Here is a 19,747-nt window from a genome sequence, read left to right as displayed (position 1 = left end):
AGTGCACATATTTAACTCTATGTGGTGTCAACACTACCATCATCCTTCATCAAGATGTCCAGTATTGGAGCCACTGGAGAGAAGCAAGGCTCCCTTCTCAAAGGTAGCAAGGGAGGCATGGGACACCAGGTTCTCTTCAGCAGCCAAATTAGTGGCCTAAAGAGAAGGCCTGCCTGTACAAGCTGGCTGCCGCCACGTGCAGGATGGCAGTGGTCTACAGATAGCAGTGGGGCAGCAGCCCAGACTACTGCATGGTCTAGGAGGTGGGAGATCAAGTGTCAGGCCTAGATCTCCATCCCTAGGATGGGGCTGCCACATTAATGTATTAAAATTACAGATAAAAAGGAGGTCCAGGTATTGCATTGCCAGTGCTTGGCCATCAAAAAAAGCAGTAACCCAGGACCTGCCAGCAGAGGAGGCCTTCCTGGCCAGACACATCCCATCAGAGCTAGTGCAGGACACTGAAATTGACACCCTGGATGCTTGCCAAGATGCAGAGGGTTGGATGGGGTGGAGTGAGATGGTCAAGAAGATGACCTGACCAGTGCCCTTCTTCTCTGCCAGTGCCCAGAAAGCCATTGCCAGTGACTGAGTTCTATACCTCCTGCCCGGCTATATCCACCAGTGAAGCAGCTAGTGGGTGAAGGCTGGGCCACTTAGGCCCACAGAGGAGCCAGTGCAACTCCTTGTGACTGAGAGCCTGTATAAGCAATGCGGTGGTCAGGGGAATATGGAGCAGCCCCAGTATGCCATGCCCAATAGACAATGGGCATTAGTGCCACTGTGCATGGTGGGTAAAATGTGGGGTGGCTCTTTTCTGTCCATGGGCAGGTATTTCCTTTCTGTGTGCCCCCTCCAATAATTTGTTCTTATCCCCAGCCTCCATAAATCCCACGTGTGGCTTCACTGTGGCACAGACATAGCAACACATGCTGAGTGCACTGTGTGTGTATGTGTCAGGTTCTTCTCTTTGGAGCTGTAGCTCAGTAGTAGAGCATCTGCCTTTCATACAGAAGGTCCCAGGTTCAATCCCTGGCATCTCCAGATGAGGCTGGGAGAGGCTCCTTATCTGAAACCATGGAGAGCTGCTGCCAGTCAGTGTGGACAATAGTGAACTAGATGGACCAGTGGTCTTAGTATAAGGGAGCTTCCTATATTACAATGTTGGACAAGCTTACCTGTCCTCCATGTTATGTGGTCAAAAGTGTGGCAGCCTCAAACCTATCAGCTGTCTGAAGTGTTACAGTGTGCTCTTTCCGAGGGCATTGTAGCAACTGTATTGTTTCTTATAGGAGGCAATGTCCTGTGGTGTCTCTCTGCCCTGCAGTCATCCATGACTTGGCTGCCACTATGCCTGCCTGCTGAGAGGATTGTCCTTGCAATGCTGCTCTCTGATTGGTGTGGGTCTGCAGCAGGGCTGTAATGGACACTAGGGGTGTGGCTGTTAGTATTGCTATTCTGTGTTTTTAGAGTGTTTTTATTTTCTTCTATTTTGTGCTGGGAATTTGCAAGTCAGGTTATTTGAATAGTCTAGTAACTTTCCATTTAGTTCATACATAAAACATCCTTTCAGCAATAAGGTCCTATTTATGAAACACCTCCTTAAAAATAAAGTCACCTATTTTTTTAAGATGTTGAGAAAATGCACAAATTAATCTAATTCACTCAGAAATTATGGTAGGCTTATGGGCATCCACAATTATTTTTCTGGGGCTGGGGGGGCAGGTAAAACCGAAAGAGGGAGCAGGCTAGTTTCTCACAAAAAAATAAAAATGATGAAAGAATAGTGCCCGCATAGTGTAGATGGTTAAGGTTTATATATATAAAATGTAACCATCTGAACTCCATTATGTGAGCCTACCTTCATTTCTCAGTGAAAACATTAACATGTGTGCTTTCTTCATATAACATATGCATTTTTAAAATGTGAACAATCAAGTGAAACTTTAAAAAAATATTTAAGAATGTATTTTACATTTTAATACAATACAAAACAAATCCCTACCCTGCCTGCTGCTCATTCCTTGCCAATATTTGACCCTACAATTGTTAGTAGAGTGACTGGAATAAAGCAGATGGAGTCCAAAGAGAAAAGAAACTGATAACATTTTACTGAGGTAAAATGAACAAGAAGAGTATATATGGAATCAGGAGAAATAAAACAGAGAAGTTTTTCTTAGGTCAGTCCTACACAGGGGAAAAACTCCTTTGGAACTACTTGTCCCTCCAGCTACTCCAACTGTCAAATCCCATCCTTTTCCTCACTGACATTTAACCCCCAATTCAGACCAAATGCCTTTCTAGTCCAGCATTCTGTTCTCACAGTGGCCATCCACTATAGTATGGGAGACAAGCCAACAATGCGCTGTGTGGAGATGGGGGAGTGAAGCTGTCTAGCCAATCATCCTAAGCATCTCCTCTGCCTTAATGACTGCACAGAGGATACCTCAAAATCTAGCATTAATGCTGTGGTCCAGACATTTAACCATGAGGGGAACACACTTCCTGGTGAGGATTCCATGTTCAGTTCTTAGGTGAGCAAGGATAACTTTCTACATGGCATTTCTTGATTGTGTTTGCTATATTGCTTTGGTTTGAGTTTTCTGTTGTTTTGGCTTCCCAAGAAGAGTTGGACTGCATGTGTTTGTGTGAACTGGGTGGCATGTAGTAAGCCCTTCTTCTCACTACATGCACACACTGCAACTCTTAATGATGTTACCTATTATGATGCACTCCACAAAGGCTGCAAAAGGCATCATTGCCTACCATGCAATGGGTTGCAGGCTCGGTTGTTCCAAAGAAAGGGAGGAAGATTGAAGAGGAAACCAAATGTGTTGAGCTAGGTTTTGCTGGGGGATTTTTTCACATCCTGCCTTCCTGTACCTTTCTCATAGGTGAGTTGCGGTTCACATAAACTTGACCCTTAGCCACTGGATCTCTTACCCACCCTGTACTTTTCTTGGTCACTTGCCTGTTGCCTGACCCTTTCTGTCTCTCTATCAGGCCTTCTGACCGTTTATTCTCTGCTGTTTCTGAGTGGAGGCTATATCAGGATAACACTGGGAAGGGAAAATCCTTTTTATTTTCTGCTACCATAGTAGTGCTGCCTTAATGGTAAGGCTGGATATGAAATCTGGTGAGATGGACTGGTGTAAGATAGCACTTTTGTTCCTTGTGAAAAGGTAATGCTCTAGTAGACAAATGTAGTATTGTTTACCCTAACTGTGTATAATTGAAGTAGCTTAACACAGCAGGTCCACAGCATTATCTACCAAACACAGTCTTTAATTTTTGGCTAGGCCTTTAAAAATGTTTAATAGCCCTTCTTTGGGGCCTCTTTTGCCTCAATCATCCACAAGATTCTTCACAAAATTCTTCACAAACATGTTGGGCAACATGTTAAGACTTTGATTGTTTACTTTGTCATCCTGCTGACTTAGGAGCATCATTGCAAAGATTATGAAAGGAAGAGCTGAATATGGCAAGGAAGAATGTTTCTGGTTTTCTAGGTTTTGTGCATTATGTCTCTCCACTGGAGCTGTGGTTGTGGGGACAAATTGGGAAGAGCTGTTCGTCTTCATCAGTTTTGTTGACTTTACTCTTTTTGCTTAATTTACGATACTTGACTTCTTTCTTGTAACAGTGGTTCATGTATTTCATCATCTTGGAAGTGTTGGCCACCAATCTGTAGAGCATTTTTTCCATCTTGTGGGTGTATTTATCATTCACTTCTGTAACCATTGGAACTTCAGGTGTCTGGATCATTACCTGACAAGGCTGGAAAAAAACAGAAAAACAAGAGTAATACTTTGCATCAGGAACAATAAAAAATTAAGCAGAGTTGATATCTCTTTTACTTAGCCTGCTTGTATGTCTTTTAAGAGGAAGATATAGGGCAGATCCCTGTGCTTGAACTAACTTTTTCAGGAAGACAGTCTGAGGAACTGAGGCAAATAGTGATGATGAGAGACAAAGTTCTAGGCCTTACTAACAAAATAAAAAACGACAAATTGCTGGGTTCGGATGGCATCCACCAGAGAATTCTCGAAGAACTCAAATGTGAAATTGCTGATCTTCTAACAAACATGTAACTTCTCCCTAAGATCAGGGTCCATACTTGAGGATTGGAAAGTTGCCAATGTAGCACCAATTTTTAAAAAGAGATCCAGGGGGGATTCTGGAAATTATAGGCCAGTTAGGTTAACATCACTTCTGGGAAAACTGGTGGAAAGTATTGTTAAAAATTAAGTAAACAAGCATATAGAACAACAAACCTTGCTGAAGCAGAACCAGTGTTGCTTCTGCAAGGGCAAATTCTGTCTCAATAATTTATTTATTTTTATCATTAATTTTATTCAAATTTTCAAACACAAAACAAAACAAAAAAGAAACAAATTAAACAATAAAATAAAATGTTGACTTCCGATTTGTCGCAGATCAGTTATAGGTCTATGATATATAACAAACCTGTCTCTTAATATATTACAAAATCACTTTCCTCCAGTAGTTATCTTAATTAATCATCAAATCTCATTAACATCACTTTATTCTTTCCGCAAAAAGCAAAGAGAGGTTTCCACTCCTTGAGAAATATATCCATCGATTTTTCTCCAAATAAACATGTCAATTAATCCATCTCATCAAGTCTGCTAGGTCCAGTAATTTCAATAGCCATTTTTCCATTATCAGTGTTAATTCCATCTTCCAACTTCCATCCTTGCACCCATAATAATCTTGCTGTCATAATCATAGTCATATAGTAAGAGTCTGATGGGAATTTCCTTCATCACAACTATTTCCTTGCCATCAATTCTGAATGTGTTGCTGAAATATTGTTGTAAAGTCATATCTCTGTTCCTCTTTTTTACGAAATGTACTAGCACATCTCTTGAGAGTTTTTCCATTGTCACATATCTGGAATTAATTCTATAAATTTTCTCTATTTCAAATTCCATCAAATCATTCCAGTCCAGAAATTCCATTGAAACATTGATAGCTTTATCTCTGATATCTTCATCAATTTCTCCAGGGACAACGCCAAATTCCAAACAGTAATCTTTATCTCCAGGATCCACAAACTCCAAATATTTTTCCAGTTCCACACTTGATATATCTGTTCCAATCTCCATGACTTGCATCCTCCCTTTAATTTTTGCCATAAAGTCCAAATCCACATTTGATATATCTGATCCAATCTCCAGAATTTGCTCCTTCCCTTTAATTTGTTTTTCATCTTCTATTGCTTGTTTTCTATCTGCTTCTTTTCTCATATAATCCTTTATTTCTTTCAGCTCCTGTTTCACTTTACCAAATTCAGTTGCCATCTCTTGTCTACTCTGTCCCAGTTCTTGTTTCGTTATCTTAATCTCATCCATTATCTTCTGAAACATATCCAGAGGGGAAAACCCTTCCAGGGGTACATCCAGGGTCTCTGCCACTTCTTTGATTGTCATTCTTAAAGCCGAAGAAAAAACCCTTCTAATTTCCAATATAGCCACAATTCCCAAGCAAAGAGTAATTTGCTTCTTTTTCCAGCAATAAGGGAGTTAATATTCCAGGCCTGTTGACACTGTTCCCAAACATAAAGGCAGTCTATTTCCAACAACAAAAGAGTTAATATTCCAGGCTTATTGACATCATCTGGCCAGCACAGTTCTTTTTTTTTTTTCAATTAATTTTTATTCCAATTTTCAAAACCAAAACAATTCTTATCTCCCTCACGTCCAAGAATGCAAAACAAATTTGGTTCACAGCACCGAACAATTAGTAACATACACGAACAGCAGATTCGTCCAAAGAAAGTAGTCCAAGAAAAAATAGTCCCAAATACATATCAATCAAATAATCATCTAAATTAGAGTTTCTCATCGGATAAGTTGCCCCTCATCCGTTTTAATCTTTATAATTCCAAATTCAGGCCAGCTTTTTGCCATAAAAAATAAAATAAGTTGTTTAGATTTTCTTTCCTCCTCGATTCCTTGTATAAAAAAGAAAAGTGTAACTCACCCAGGTATCTTAGTTGCTGATTCTTAAACAAATCTCTTTTTCTGTAGTAATTTAAGCCAAATGATAAGATTAGACAGAAGAAGGCTCGCCTGTTATAGATCATTTAAAAAGAAAATAAACGTCTCGCTTTTTTCAGTCCAGCTTGCTGGAAGTCCTAACTCCGTCCTCGGCTGCTAGGTATACTTTCCTTTCCCAGGGGGTTCCTGGTCAATTCCAGCCACCGACAGCCCAACGAAGTTTCTGTGGATAATCTCTTCGGTTCACCCTTGCCTGGGGGAACATTTACACCAGTCAAAGTTTCCTCTTGACTGGTTTTAAACTGAAAAAAGCTTCCTCTGAGACAGAGCTCAGCTCAGAGGCAGACACAGGCGGAGCAATCCTTCTGGGAAGTCCCTGTCTCAATAATTTATTAAAGAGTTCTTTGAGAGTGTCAACAAACAAACAAAAGAGGTGATCCAGTTAACACAGGGTTTTTGGACTTTCAAAAAGTACCTCAGCAAACACTCTTGAGTAAGCTTAGCAGTCAGGAATAACAGAAGAGGTCCTTTTGTAGATCAGGAACCAATTAAGTAACAGGAAGCGGAGAGTAAGAATAAATGGACAGTTCTCTCTCTCTTTTTTTTTTTACAATAATTTTTATTCAAATTTTCATAAAACATACAAAACAAAATCATAAAACATTCAAAGACAAAAAACAAAACAAAACAAAAATGATTAAACAAAAAAATAAAATGTTGACTTCCCATTTGTCGCAGATCAAATCAGTTATAGGTCTACAATATATAACAATCCTGTCTCTTAAATTATATTATAAAATCACTTTCCTCCAGTAGTTATCTTAATTAATCATCAAATCTCATAAACATTACTTTATTCTTTCCACAAAAAGTCAAAGAGAGGTTTCAATTCTTTAAGAAATATATCTATCAATTTTTCTCCAAATAAACATGTCGATTAATCCATCTCGTTAATAATAATAATAATCTTATTGTCATAACCATAGTCCAAATAAACATATCGATTAATCCATCTCATCAAAATCTGTTAGGTCCAATAATTTCAATAGCCATTATTCCATTATCCATATTAATTCCATCTTCCATCTTCAATAGTCCTGTTAAGTCCAGTAATTTCAGTGTCCAATCTTCCATTATCAGTATTCCATAATAATCTTGCTGTCATAGCCATAGTCATATAATAAGAGTCTGATGGGAATTTCCTCTATCCCAAATATTTTCTTGCCATCAATTCTGAATAAGTTGCTGAAATATTGTTGTAAAGTCATATCTCTGTTCTTTTTTACAAAATGCACTGGCTCATCTCTTGAGAGTTTTTCCATTGTCACATGGCTGCAGTTAATTCCATAGATTTTCTCTATATCAAGCTCCATCACGTCATTCCAGTCCAGAAGATTATCCAAGCCATTGATAACTTTATCTCTAATATCTTCATTAATTTCTCTTGACTTAATTTCTCTAATTCGTGACTGACCAGGAATTAGACCTTCGGGTTGTCGTGGATAGTTTGATGAAGATGCTAACCCAGTATGTGGCAGTGAATAAGGCAAATTCTGTGATAGGGTTCATTAGGAAAGTTGAAAATAAATCTGCTGATCAGGGCTGTGGAGTCAGAGTCATGGAGTCAGAGTTGGAAGCAATTTTGGGTGGAGTCGGAGTTGAAGGTTTGGCGTACCAACTCCACAGCCCTGTTGCTGCTATCATAATACAAATCTGTGGTGCAACTGCATTTGGAATACTGGGTATAGTTCTGGTTGCCTCACCTCAAAAAGGATGTTATAGTGTTGGAAATTGTTCATAAAAGGGTAACCAAAATGATCAAGGAGATGGAACGACTCTCCTATGAGGAAAGGTTACAACATTCGGGACTTTTTAATTTAGAGAAAACACAAGTGTAAGGTGACATGATAGAAGCGTATAAAATTATGCATGGCATGGATAATGTGGATAGAGAAAAGTTTTTCTCCTTCTCTTATAATGTTAAAACTCATGGATATCCAATGAAGCTGAACATTGGAAGATTCAGGACATACAACAGAAAGTACTTCTTCACACAGCGCATAGTTCAACTATGGAATTTGCTCCCACAAGAGGCACAGATGGCTTTAAAAGATTAGACATTTTTTGGAGGATAAGGCTGTCAATGGCTACTAATCCTGATAGCTATGTTCTGCCTCCGTTGCCATTTTATGACTAGCACCCTCAGCACTCTCAAATTTGAAATATGCCTCCCTCCTGGTGCAACAAGGTTGCTGACCCATGTTTACTTGTGGAAAGATTGCTCCAAATGTTGATACCCACTAATATAATCCATCTTATTAAAGCAAAGGATGCTTGGTTCTTAGTGGTATTCTGAAGTCCAACACAAAGCTTGACAATATTTGGAACAGGAGGAACATGGAGGATAAGACTGTCAGTTCATGACAGTTCATGATGGCTATTCTCTGCCTCTACAGTTGGAGACAGTATGCTTCTGAACACCAGTTGTTGGAAACTGCAAGGGAGGGGAGCGCTGGTGCACTTGGGTCCTGCTTGCAAGCTTCCCATAGGCATCTGTTTGGCCACTGTGAAAACAGGGTGCTAGACTGTATGGGCCACTGGCCTGATCCAGCAGGCTCTTCTTACGTTACCTTGATGTCTTTTAATAGGAGCAGGGTATGCTTTTTGTGGCACATAGCTAAAAGTGATAGGGAAGGTGCTCAGTTTCTTAGTGCTTAGCTATTCTTAAAAACGTATGACCAAGGTCAGTAAACAGGGTGGCAACCTTAAGCACTGCAAGATGCAAATCTTGAACTTGGGTCCTTTATTGCTGTAAGTACCTAATTGATTTTCAAGCCCTACAGGCAGTGCTTTTATCCTAACCTTACTTCTGCCTCGAAGCAATTATATAAACTGAGAGACACTGGAAAAATGCCTAATTTCTTCTCTATTAATTACTTATTTTATTTATACTTATGATAAAGCTGTATTTTGATCCTGCTACATCATCAGATTCTGATGAGTGATGGTTTCACTCTGTCAATTCCACCTTCCTTAAACCTTGTTAACTCTACTTCCGATTCTCTCCCAGGGCCTAGTATCATCCCTGGCCCCAGCTTTTCACTGTACCTGAAAATTTCCCCCTCTCTCTGCTCTGCCCTCACTTCTGGCCTTAGATTGCTGTCCTGAATTTGACCCTTAGCATAAAAAAACTCAACATCTGCTACTCCTCACCTTTGGCATCATGGTTATTTGCAAATTGGGCCTATGTCTGCTGTTCCCTGAGAGCATTAGGGCTGATTGAGAGGTCGCTTGATTCTTTAAAACAGAGGTAAGTATTCCTTACTTGGCACCATTTTACTCAGAGTGGCAGCCTCTATTGGAAATGTACATCAACCGGAGTCTGAGGTACTCAAATCAGACTATGTTCCACCCAAAATCTAAATTAGGCACAAATATAGCTACTGTACTGTAGTTAGACAGTCCAAGGTTTGAATTCAGTTGGTCATAATTTAGATTTTGGGGTGCAAAGTACATATAAGGGCATGTCTAGATACCAGACTATAGTTGGTTTTGTCCTTGCAGAGAACTAGGCAAATTGTAGTTCTGTGAGGGGTAAGGAACCCTAGCAGAATTCCCAGGACTCGGTAGGGATAATCATGTGAAATAAAAACCAGTATGTTTATAGTGTAGCTATGCCCAAATTGTCTTGGGTATTATGTGTTACTTAGAAAGTACTTCTATGGTTTGTGTGTGTATATATTTCTAATACATTGGAATTTTAAGTTAGGGGTAGGAAATTAAAGCTGCGGGGGAAGACAGTGGTCCAATTGAGAGTGAGTGGACCATCCCTTTCATTATCTTACCTTTGTGGTTTTTGTCAGTTTCAGTTTGAGTAACAGGTAGCGTATAGATAAACTTCCAATTATTAAAAATGCCACTTTACAACTAGCATATACAACTTCTAGACAACCTTTGGATAGTCCCATGCCAGAAAAACAATGGCGTACTTGACACATTGAGTCATGAAGACAGTTAGATTGCTCTTTAGCCACCAGTTCTTCCAGATCCCGTGGAGTCATTTCCCAAGCAACTCTTGTCCAAGCTGGTCGTTCACAAAAACCAAGAACATCTTGAAACAAGAAGACTGTCCAAAGGAAAATAACCTGACCAGAACTTTGAGAAAACATTTTGTGAAATTTTCAGTTGGAAATGTCCCCCATAAGTTGATGTTCCTTGCATAGGAATTGCAGCAAACTACCGTTTAAGTTCATACTGATTATCACAAAAAAGAATTCTAATCAAATAAAATTTTCCATCATTACCAAGCTCCCAGCTTGATTACTGGAAAGACTTGAATGCAGGAAGTATAATCAGCCCATCAGCTGAGGAAAGGTTCTGTGATGTCATAAAGGGGCTCCTGACCTTTATATGAAAGCTTCTATGATGTCATGATTGCAAAGCTTTTCCCAACAACCCTTTTCTTAGTACACATAATTGACATTTTCTAAAACTATTTTAAAAAGCTTACTTTCTATTTGTCAGATGAGGTAAATATAAGAAGCATTTTTTAGTATAGTTCACTTGTGATTTTTAGAGGATGAATGCAACTGCGAGGGGAGGGGAGTCTTAGGCTAGGAATCATGCAAATCAGTGTTCTTCAACTTTGGGTCCCCAGAAATGATTGGACTACCATTCTTACGATCCCTTGACCAGTGGCTAAACTGGCTGGGGATGATGGGATTATAGAACAAGAACATCTAGGGACCCAAGGTTGAAGAACAGTAATGTAAATGTTGTTGCTAATGAGTGAGATCCAACGTAGCATGAGTGGGCATCTGTTTGTGCAACAGGGATTCTTGTTCCTCTCCTCCTCTCTGCAACCCCTGTGCACTCTGAAAACCCACAGGGTTGGGGAACTGTACAGAACAGATTTTGGAGACTGTAGTGGGGAGCAGAGAAACTGGAAGCCCCGTTGTGCAGCCTGATTTTCAAAGCAGAATCAGGCAGACATCATGTCGGCCAATGTAGTTACATAAAAGCATTTAAAATGTTACTACTTTTGAATTAATTTTAGATAATAACCCTATATATTATGTATGGAAATGCATACTTTAATTACTGAAAGCATTATATATATATATATTATGGATAAGGCATCTCACAGTTCAGCTAACAAAAGATAATGGTCTAGAATGGAAGTTTATGAAATGTGGTTCGCTTTTTTTTTGGCTGTTAAAGACATTACCATAGTATCATTCAATTTTGTTAAGCATTAAAGAACTAGTGCAGTGGTTCCCAACCTTTATGAGCACGGGACCCCTTTTATAAGCTGAAATTTTTTGTGACTCCCTCCCCCCAGGGAGGCAGGCTGGCTGCCAGGAAGAAAGGGGGAAAGCAGCCTTTCTTTGCAGGCTTGCTTCTTTTTGCTTCACAAGAAGCCCTCTCCTCTCATTCTAAGTAAGGTGTTGCCAGTAGCGGCAGTGCAAGGAGACAGGAATCAGTGATAGTAATCCCCTCTTCTTCCTAGTAGCCCCACCCTCAGCCTCCTTTGGCATCTGCCATGTATTTTATAGGCAGATGCCTGCCCTTAGTGCGCCTGAAAGATGCTCTGGTGCTTCAGCAAAAGGCCTCCCCTCTCGTTTGGAGCAAGGGGGAGGTGTCATCTGCAGCGGCAGTGGAAAGCAGACAGTGTAGAAGGAGTGAAGACTTTTTAAAAATAATAATAAATAATTCATTTCTTTACTGTTCACGGCCTCCTCTTTATTACTTCGCGGGCGTCCCGGCCCCCAGGTTGGGAACCACTGAACCAGTGTACTGGGTTTTGACACAATGAGATTTAATAATATTACAGAAAATTGGCATTTTAATGTAAAAAAGTAATTCCACTCTTAATATCCCCCCCCCAAATTCTACAAGCATGAACCAGGGCTTCAAGGTGAGCGGTGGGGAGACACTGGCTGCATTCGGCTATATTTTGGCTTAATGAGCCTCACGCCTCTACAAGCAGCAGCTTTGCTCATCCAAACTGCAGAACTATGGTTAATGGCTTCAGAGCAAGTCAGAATATGAAGCCAGCTTCAAACCATGACTTCATATCCTGGTTTGCTCCAGAGTCGTTAACCATGGCTTCCCAATTCAGACATAACAGGAAACTATAGCTAACAGAAGACTTCCTGGTTTGTTCACTCACTCACATGAAAGGAAAAGGGAAGCAGTTGCATGTGGGGGATGAGCCTTATTTACATCTTGGCTTATTAAGCTAGTTATGATCATTTGAAAGTGCCACTGTAGGTATCTGTGTTTCAGTGCCCTGTACTTCATGGGGTGCTTATGGGGGAGGATTGGAGAGCGTTCAGGAATTGTACTATGAGGCCTCCTGTCCCTAGTGCATTTCCCTTTACTGTTTGATGTGTCTTGTCTTTGCACCTCATATCCATAGGTAGCCAGAGGTTACAAGGTATGTCTTTATATGGAAATGGGTCTCTTTCAGATTTGGGGCATAATATCATAACACATAAGGTTTAGAACAAATAGAAAGGAACTCAGTTACCATTTCAAACTAGACAGAAGACTTAGAACATGCCCCAGGGCAAAATACAGTTCTCCAGGTCTGTCTGGCCCTTGGAACTCTCTCCAGGCTACACCCCTTCACAGGCCACACCCATCACTGGCTCTACTCCACCACTCCCTTGAGTGCTATTGACTGGCTGGAATGTGTCCTTGAATTGCGATAATGCCTCTTCTCTGAATAGAATGTGTGTATAGAAACCTGTGGATTTTGCATGACTTTAATGTAGTCTTCTGTATAAAGGCAAGAGTCACATCTGTTGCTCCACTCAATATTTTTCTTCTGGCCATGCCTATCACTGGTATACATCCCCTCCCACCCCGCCCCCCAAGGTTGCCCATGAAGGAATGTGGCCTTCTGCCTGAAAAAGTTGACCCACTCCTGACTTAGAGATAAGTTTGTATGAGAAAGGACAGTGTTGCCCTGTAGTGTACGATTAATACCTGCCAAGAAGTGACTAGATCTCTGTCCAAAGGAGAAAATAGATGGGGGTCTATATAAGTTAGTAAAGTTATACTTTGGCAGTCTTAGAATTATAAAAAGGGACTGTATTTTAGTGTGAAAAACTATAAAACAGTTATACAGAAGAAATGTAGGTTTGTCTTGAGCGCAATAATGTTGCAAAAATATAAATAGCCTAAAATGGAAACAGAAACAAGAAATTATTCTGAAGCATTAAAAAAAAGGGGGGAGGGGATTCTAATAATGTATTCTTTGGTCACATGCTATTGAGCATACAATGCCGTGAGTAGATAGTCATCAGTACTGTCTACTCACATAATGAGAATTTTACCATGCCTTTGCTTCCCTAAATTTGCTGTTGCGAACAGGAATGTGCTAACATTTGACAGTATACATTACCAGCTTCTCGCATTACATGTGCACTGTGATAGTTGACTGGCAAATGAGAATCTAGAGGTACCTTATAAAATGTGCAGATTTAGACAGAAGCTTATTGGTACTGAGTTAATGGTCATTTTTACCTTTCACAATACCTTTAGTTTATAGTCATACAAATACTTACCTGGGGTTCTTAACCGTTCTCTCTCTCTCTCTCTCTCTCTCTCTCTCTCTCTCTCTCTCTCTCTCTCTCTCTAGAAGCCAAGCAAAACTTACGAAACTTTATCTCCCAAATCCAGGCAACCGTCACTGATCCTGAGAAAGTTCAGGGAAGGCTTAATAAAGAAGATAAGGTATAGTGCAGAATAAATCTCGCTAGTATTATATAAAACATTAGTGTTCAGTGGTATGCTCAATGTGAACATAGCAATCCTTCTATAGGATCATTAAGAAGCTCTGAAGTTGCTGGTAATAGTCACAGTTTAAATGTCAAACTAACCCCTTCAACAGTGAGCTTAGGGACTAATTCAAGAAGAATGTTATAAGGGAGAGAGAGGCTCTCTAAGTAAGACTGATTATTAGCAAATGACTTTTCTTGCACAAGCAGAGGGCAATGTCTGATAATTGGATCATAAATATGTATTGTTGTGCACTCCCCACTTTTCCGAGTGATGAGCAGTTCTAGTAGCAGCGCTACCCAGGTTTTGGATTCTTCTGTACAAGAGACCATTGGGCACTTAGGGTTCTTTTTGTAACATCTGCTTATTTACAACTATGCAAGTAAAGCAGAGGCAAGGAGTGTGTACTGCTACTAGGCAACAGCCCTGCTATCACTGATCACAGCAGTGGGGAACCTTTGGCCCATGGGCCTAGATAGGCCCAGCTGGGGGCCTCATTTAGCCCATGAAGCTGTTTTCCTAAAACCAGACCCACCGGCCTCACACCCAAAGGGATGTCTGTCTCCCCCCCCCCACTTCTCATTCTGTTCCTGTGTATTCCAAAACAGCTTCTTTTGTTCCTTTGTACCCACAATTTAGACACACACCTCTGCTTCAATGGGAGGGTGGGATATGTCACTTTCCAAACCTCATAGCTCTCTCATTCAAAATATTCCAGTTATTATTATTTATTTATTCATTCTATTTCTATGTCACCTTTTGGCCAAAAGGCCCTCAAGGCGGCTCACAAAAATAAATAAACAATCACAAATACAAAATACACATCAGAAAAGAATACAGTGCACAAAAATTAAAATAACAAAATATTAACATTGTTTTTAAAAAAAGGTTCTTTACAGGCCTGGAGATAATCTGTCCTAAAAATGTAGTACTGCCTCTTCAAGAATTTTAGTCCTCAAACATTGAGCAGCTGTTGTTGTTGAGAGTAGCCTAATTAAGAACAAAGTAAGGGTGATGTTTAAAGTGCATGTATAACATGTAGCAATTCTTTTGCTGAGTGTGTATTTCTTGCTGTGCAACATTAGGCAGCATTTGAGATGTGAAATTAGACGCACATGTATATATTCCCACTTATTTGAAAACAATAAAATGCATTGGGAATAAAATGAACATGTATAGTCTCACCACTATAGAAATAAAAGTATATCAGTCATAAGATAAGGGGTTGTATTCACTTAAGTCTACTCAGAGTAAACCCATCAAAATTAATGAACCTAAAATAAGATATATTAACATAACTGGTCTACTCTCAGCAAGACTAGCACTGAATTAACGTAACTGGTCTACTCTCAGTAAGACTAGCACCCAAGGAAACCTGGCAAAAAACCCTCTCCCAATTATTTTTTAATAATTCACTGCCAATGAGGAAACATGTACCAAACTTCCTGGTCTATTAATATGCAATCTGCCTGACAAAGGAATGGCTGCCAACTGTCCTAACAGTATTTAGGTGTATTTACACCTTTACTATGTAAAACAACTTCGCCTCCATATGACAACTCTTTTTTTTAGTATTTAAAGTAGGTCACTTACATGTAATCCTTGGGTCAGCACCCAGGTTCAGTGCGTAGGGATTATTCTTCTGTTATGTTCCCGCTGAGAGTCCAATTTGGATATATGAGTAGCAGCCTTCCCTCAACCCACACACTCCTAAGATATGTGCAAGCAATGGCATTTATTCAGCTAACAGTGAATCAACAAAAGATTAGCAACAGAAGGAACAGTACGAAAATATCTTTTAGCCCAACACATTCCATCTTCTTCTAAGGTCTACCTATGCCAAAAGAAGTCTGTGCCCTTAGGCCTTATAGTCAGTTTGGGGGTGCAGCCAATAAGTTGGGTTCTTCTAGACCCAGGATTGCTAATCTGGAGCCTGTGGGTGCACAGGTGCTGCAGAAGCTAAGCTTTTATTTTAAAAAGTAAGTCTCTAGCCCTCCTGGAAAGAAAGTTATGAAGCAAAGTGCACAGGTACCCTTCTAAGTGATTTCTGTAACATGAACCAGCCTGGCTGCTCATGCCTGTCAGTGTTTTTAGCCAATGAATGAAGTCAGAGCTATGAGTGATAAGTGACTTGTTTGGTAACCAGGCATCAGGAATTCCTGGGGTTCTAAAGAGCTTCTGTTGCCCCCACACCTTTTCTACACTTTTCCTGCTTCTGTCTTATTTTCTAGTAATGTAAATGTACTGCCTTTAAGTCAATTCAGACTCATGACGACCCTGTGAATAGGGTTTTCATGAGGCTGAGAGGCAGTGACTGGCCCAAGGTCACCCAATGAGCTTCATGGCTATGTGGGGATTCGAACCCTGGTCTTCCAGGTCATAGTCCGACACCTTAACCACTACACCACACTGGCTCTCTAGTAGTCCTTCAAGTAGTCTTCTAGTAGTTCTTCAAATTTCCATAGTTTGCCCTTCCTTTTATGATAGCAACCACAATGCATCTTTCCTATGGTGGGTTCAACTGAAATTAGATATTCCCTAGAAGTTATTTTCTGTAAATGCTACTACACAATAAGTGCAAATAGATGTTAAAAAATCCCCTCCCAAAATGACAAATGCAAAATACGACAAATTTGCAAAGAGGCTTAGGCATGTCTCTTGCTGTCTAGGTGTTCATTGAGGAACAGGATTTTTATGCTTTTAACAGCTGTATCTCCACAATCAGGGCCAGCAGAACATAGCTGACTTCCTATGGCAAATATGAGGTTTTGGGGGAGAAACAATTGTACTCTCTCTTATTTTGTTATGCCATGCCCCCCACAGCAGCCCTGTGACTGGCACCCTCAGCACTGTCAAAATTCAAAATATGCTGCCTTATCCAAAAAGGTTAGCAACCACTGGTGTATTTCTCTTTAAATTATAATTATTTCAAAATTTGTGTGCATGTATATGAACATTACCATATGCAAATTGGCACCCTCTTGTTTGACAATGTGGTACTGGCCATCCTAATGAACTAAGAGCGTGCTTGCTATGATGCATTAACTTTTCGTTCTTTGTGCAGAATACTTCTCTCAAGGCCTGTCAAGCTAAGTCAGATTGGCTTGAAAACACCAAGGAGCCTACCATGCAAGATTTTGTAGATCAGAAGCAGCAGCTGGAGGACATAATGCTTCCTATCTTTACAAAGTTGGCTACACCCCGTGAGTACCAGGGTCCTCCTGTTAAATAGATATAAGTTTCTTTGAGGGTTTTTTTTTCAGGGATCCTTTCTTACAGAGAAAGATTTCAATATACTACTGGGTATCTTCTTTGGAAACTCTGTACATTCTAGAGGATGCTGAAGCAAGTTGGACCTCATGTTAGTGGAAACTGCACCCTACAATATAGTCAGAGCTCCAGCAAGCTGCATATTAAAGGGCAAAATCAGTAACAGAAAAGAAGCTGGCTTTGAGGGAAACTTGCCCACAATAGTTTATAGTTATTTATGAACTTCTGAAAAGCTTCCAACTACTGTTCTATCTCCAAGTATTGAAAGCTCAAGATAAACTCAGGATCCAATTTCATACATTCATGGGATTTCCACCCGAGTGGAAAACTCTCTCCTACGACTAAGAAACAAGTATTTCAAATGCCTTTGGCTATAGCAAAGCTTGACAATTATGGACTTATGAGCACTTTCCTTGCTTACAATTCTATGCCATCCAAATTCTGCAAAACCCAGGATCTTGGAAGCAGAATGGATCTTGTCAATGAGGCATAATTGATTTTGGTAAACAATATACATTCACCACCTGTGTCAGAAGTATATTCTTTAATCTTCCCTGGAAGAGATTATAAAATTACAATGCAATAAGAAAAACCAAATTACGGAGATAAGCAATGCAAGAATCAGCCCTGTCTGGAGGTAGCCTTGTGTTTTAGAGCCTGCCTGCAACGTTTTTCCTAAGCAAGCCAAGTTTAGACATGGCCCACTTTATTAAGGCTAAAGACATTTTACAAAAGAAATTTAAAAAATAGGACTAACCTCAAAGTGTTCTATTGGATCCCCTCTCCTCTTCCATTCTGTCTTTTCTGATCAGACCCAACAATTGCTTGAGATAGAGAACACTTAAAGGCACAGTGCCAGAAGCTTTTGAGTTTTATTCATTATTCCTGTATATGTTTATGCATATGGATATTGTTTATATATTTTGCTTTGTAAATTAATTTGATACTTTTTTATGGTACCTTGTGTATTCTATTTTAAACTGCTTTGAGATCTTTTAGATAGTAAGCGGTCTATAAATGGAAACAACAACAACTCCTGCTCGTATCTAATCTCCTTATGCAAGCCTTTTCAAATTGTAAAAAGTGATTTAACACTCCAGTGCATTTTTAAAAATCCAGTAGCTGAAGTATTTAATGAAGTAAAAGGCATTTGCCAGGATCTAGACTAGAGGCAGGCACCATTTATTTATTTGTAAAATATATAGCCCTTTTGCAAAACATCAGGGCAGTACATAGCAACATAAAAACATTTGAAAACATTATTAAAATGACTGGGTACTCAAGAGACATTTTAACCAACTACATACAACATAAATTATAAGCTCTTTCTGCAGCTGTTTGGCTGTTATATGCATTTTTTCAGTTTCCCACACATTGCTATTTGCAATATTTAAGCATTAGGTGATCATAGAGTTAAAAGCATTTTAACAGCAGCATAGGCTAGATAAGCCAAAGTAACAAAAATAAAGCAAGACCAAATACTGCATTTAAGATGAAATTTACAAAACTGAAGTTAAAATATAAGTACTCTAGCATGATTCATTTCTTTAAAAAGTAATCATTTTCCTTTCTTGGACGGACCAAAGTCACTATTTATTTAGAATACCTGTATCCTATTTTATAACCCCAAGAAGCTCTCGTAGTAGCTTACAAAAGATTCTCACACACACAGTTCAATTACATTCAAATGTAGTATTAGGAACAAAACATGCTGTCCGTGTGATGCCAGGACGATTCAGGCAGTGTGTCTTGGTCTTCCCTGCTATCACCAGTCAGCAGCTCTCACCAAGAATTTCTGAGGCAAGATTGTGGTGCTAAATACTTGGAACTCACTTAGCCCATGATGGCAGCAAATCTTTCCTTGTTGGCAGCTAGCCATATTGGAGCAAGGAAGCCAATGTAAGTCACCTTTCTCAAGGGCTGAAGGTGGGCTAGGTTGCAGAGCTTTGTACTAATCATGTTTTTAAAAGCTCTAGGTATAAGGGGAAAGGTTTAAACAACCTTCTTCTAGCAGTGCTGCTTGATCTAACATCAGGAAATCTGCCTATAGATAGGCTGTGTCACACCTGTTTCGGCCCAACAGGAAGCGCAGGCACTGCCAAGATTGAATATGGCATTTCAGCCCCAAAGGAGTCAGTGAATTTACAGGACCAGAACAGGTGTGGAAAGTGGGCCTTTGCAAGCTCTGAAACTGTTGCAAGGTAATTTGTAGCTGAAGCAATATCACTCTTTGTTGCAAAGTTTAAGATAACATTTTACATGAATAGATACTAGCAGAATGAAAACCTGACCAAGTACAACTTTGGGGATCATTATAGTGAGGTGCATATTTATCAGTATTTTCCATATTTCATGGAAGCCTCTATAGTAGCAGATATGATGGCCCTCCAGATGCTGATGAACTTCCCATAATCCCTGACCATTGGCCATGCTGGCTTGAGCTGATGTGAATTTGAGTCCAGGAACATATGGAAGGGCCACAGGTTCTCCACCCCACTCTATAGTCAATATTGTTTCCATTCTCATGTAGTTATTAGATAGCAGTAGAGACAGCTGTGATTATCTGATGGGTTTCCAGCTTATATTAGCTGATTTTAATATAGCCTTGTATGCTTCATGATCTGCATTTTCAAAATGCATGATTTTTTTTAAAAAAATGCATGATT

At 39.7% G+C, this 19,747-nt stretch overlaps 1 protein-coding gene and 1 non-coding gene across 4 annotated transcripts in view; both read left to right on the top strand.

Moving 5' to 3' along the window:
- ANKRD45 (ankyrin repeat domain 45) overlaps positions 1–19,747 on the top strand; it is a 36,678-nt gene that overhangs the window by 6,945 nt on the left and 9,986 nt on the right. For all 3 annotated transcript variants that reach the window (XM_061634095.1, XM_061634093.1, XM_061634094.1), the window contains exons 4-5: positions 13,672–13,766; positions 16,876–17,014. In XM_061634095.1, the coding sequence (XP_061490079.1) occupies positions 13,672–13,766; positions 16,876–17,014 (234 nt within the window). The remainder of the gene's footprint in view (positions 1–13,671; positions 13,767–16,875; positions 17,015–19,747) is intronic.
- Positions 973–1,044, top strand: TRNAE-UUC (transfer RNA glutamic acid (anticodon UUC)). Its single transcript has one exon. It is a non-coding gene; the product is annotated as a tRNA-Glu (tRNA).

This window comes from Rhineura floridana, chromosome 6 (genome assembly GCF_030035675.1).
Source record: "Rhineura floridana isolate rRhiFlo1 chromosome 6, rRhiFlo1.hap2, whole genome shotgun sequence".
Taxonomy (NCBI): Eukaryota; Metazoa; Chordata; class Lepidosauria; order Squamata; family Rhineuridae; genus Rhineura; species Rhineura floridana.
The sequence above is the reverse complement of the archived record's forward strand: the minus strand, read 5'-3'. Positions and strand labels throughout refer to the sequence as shown.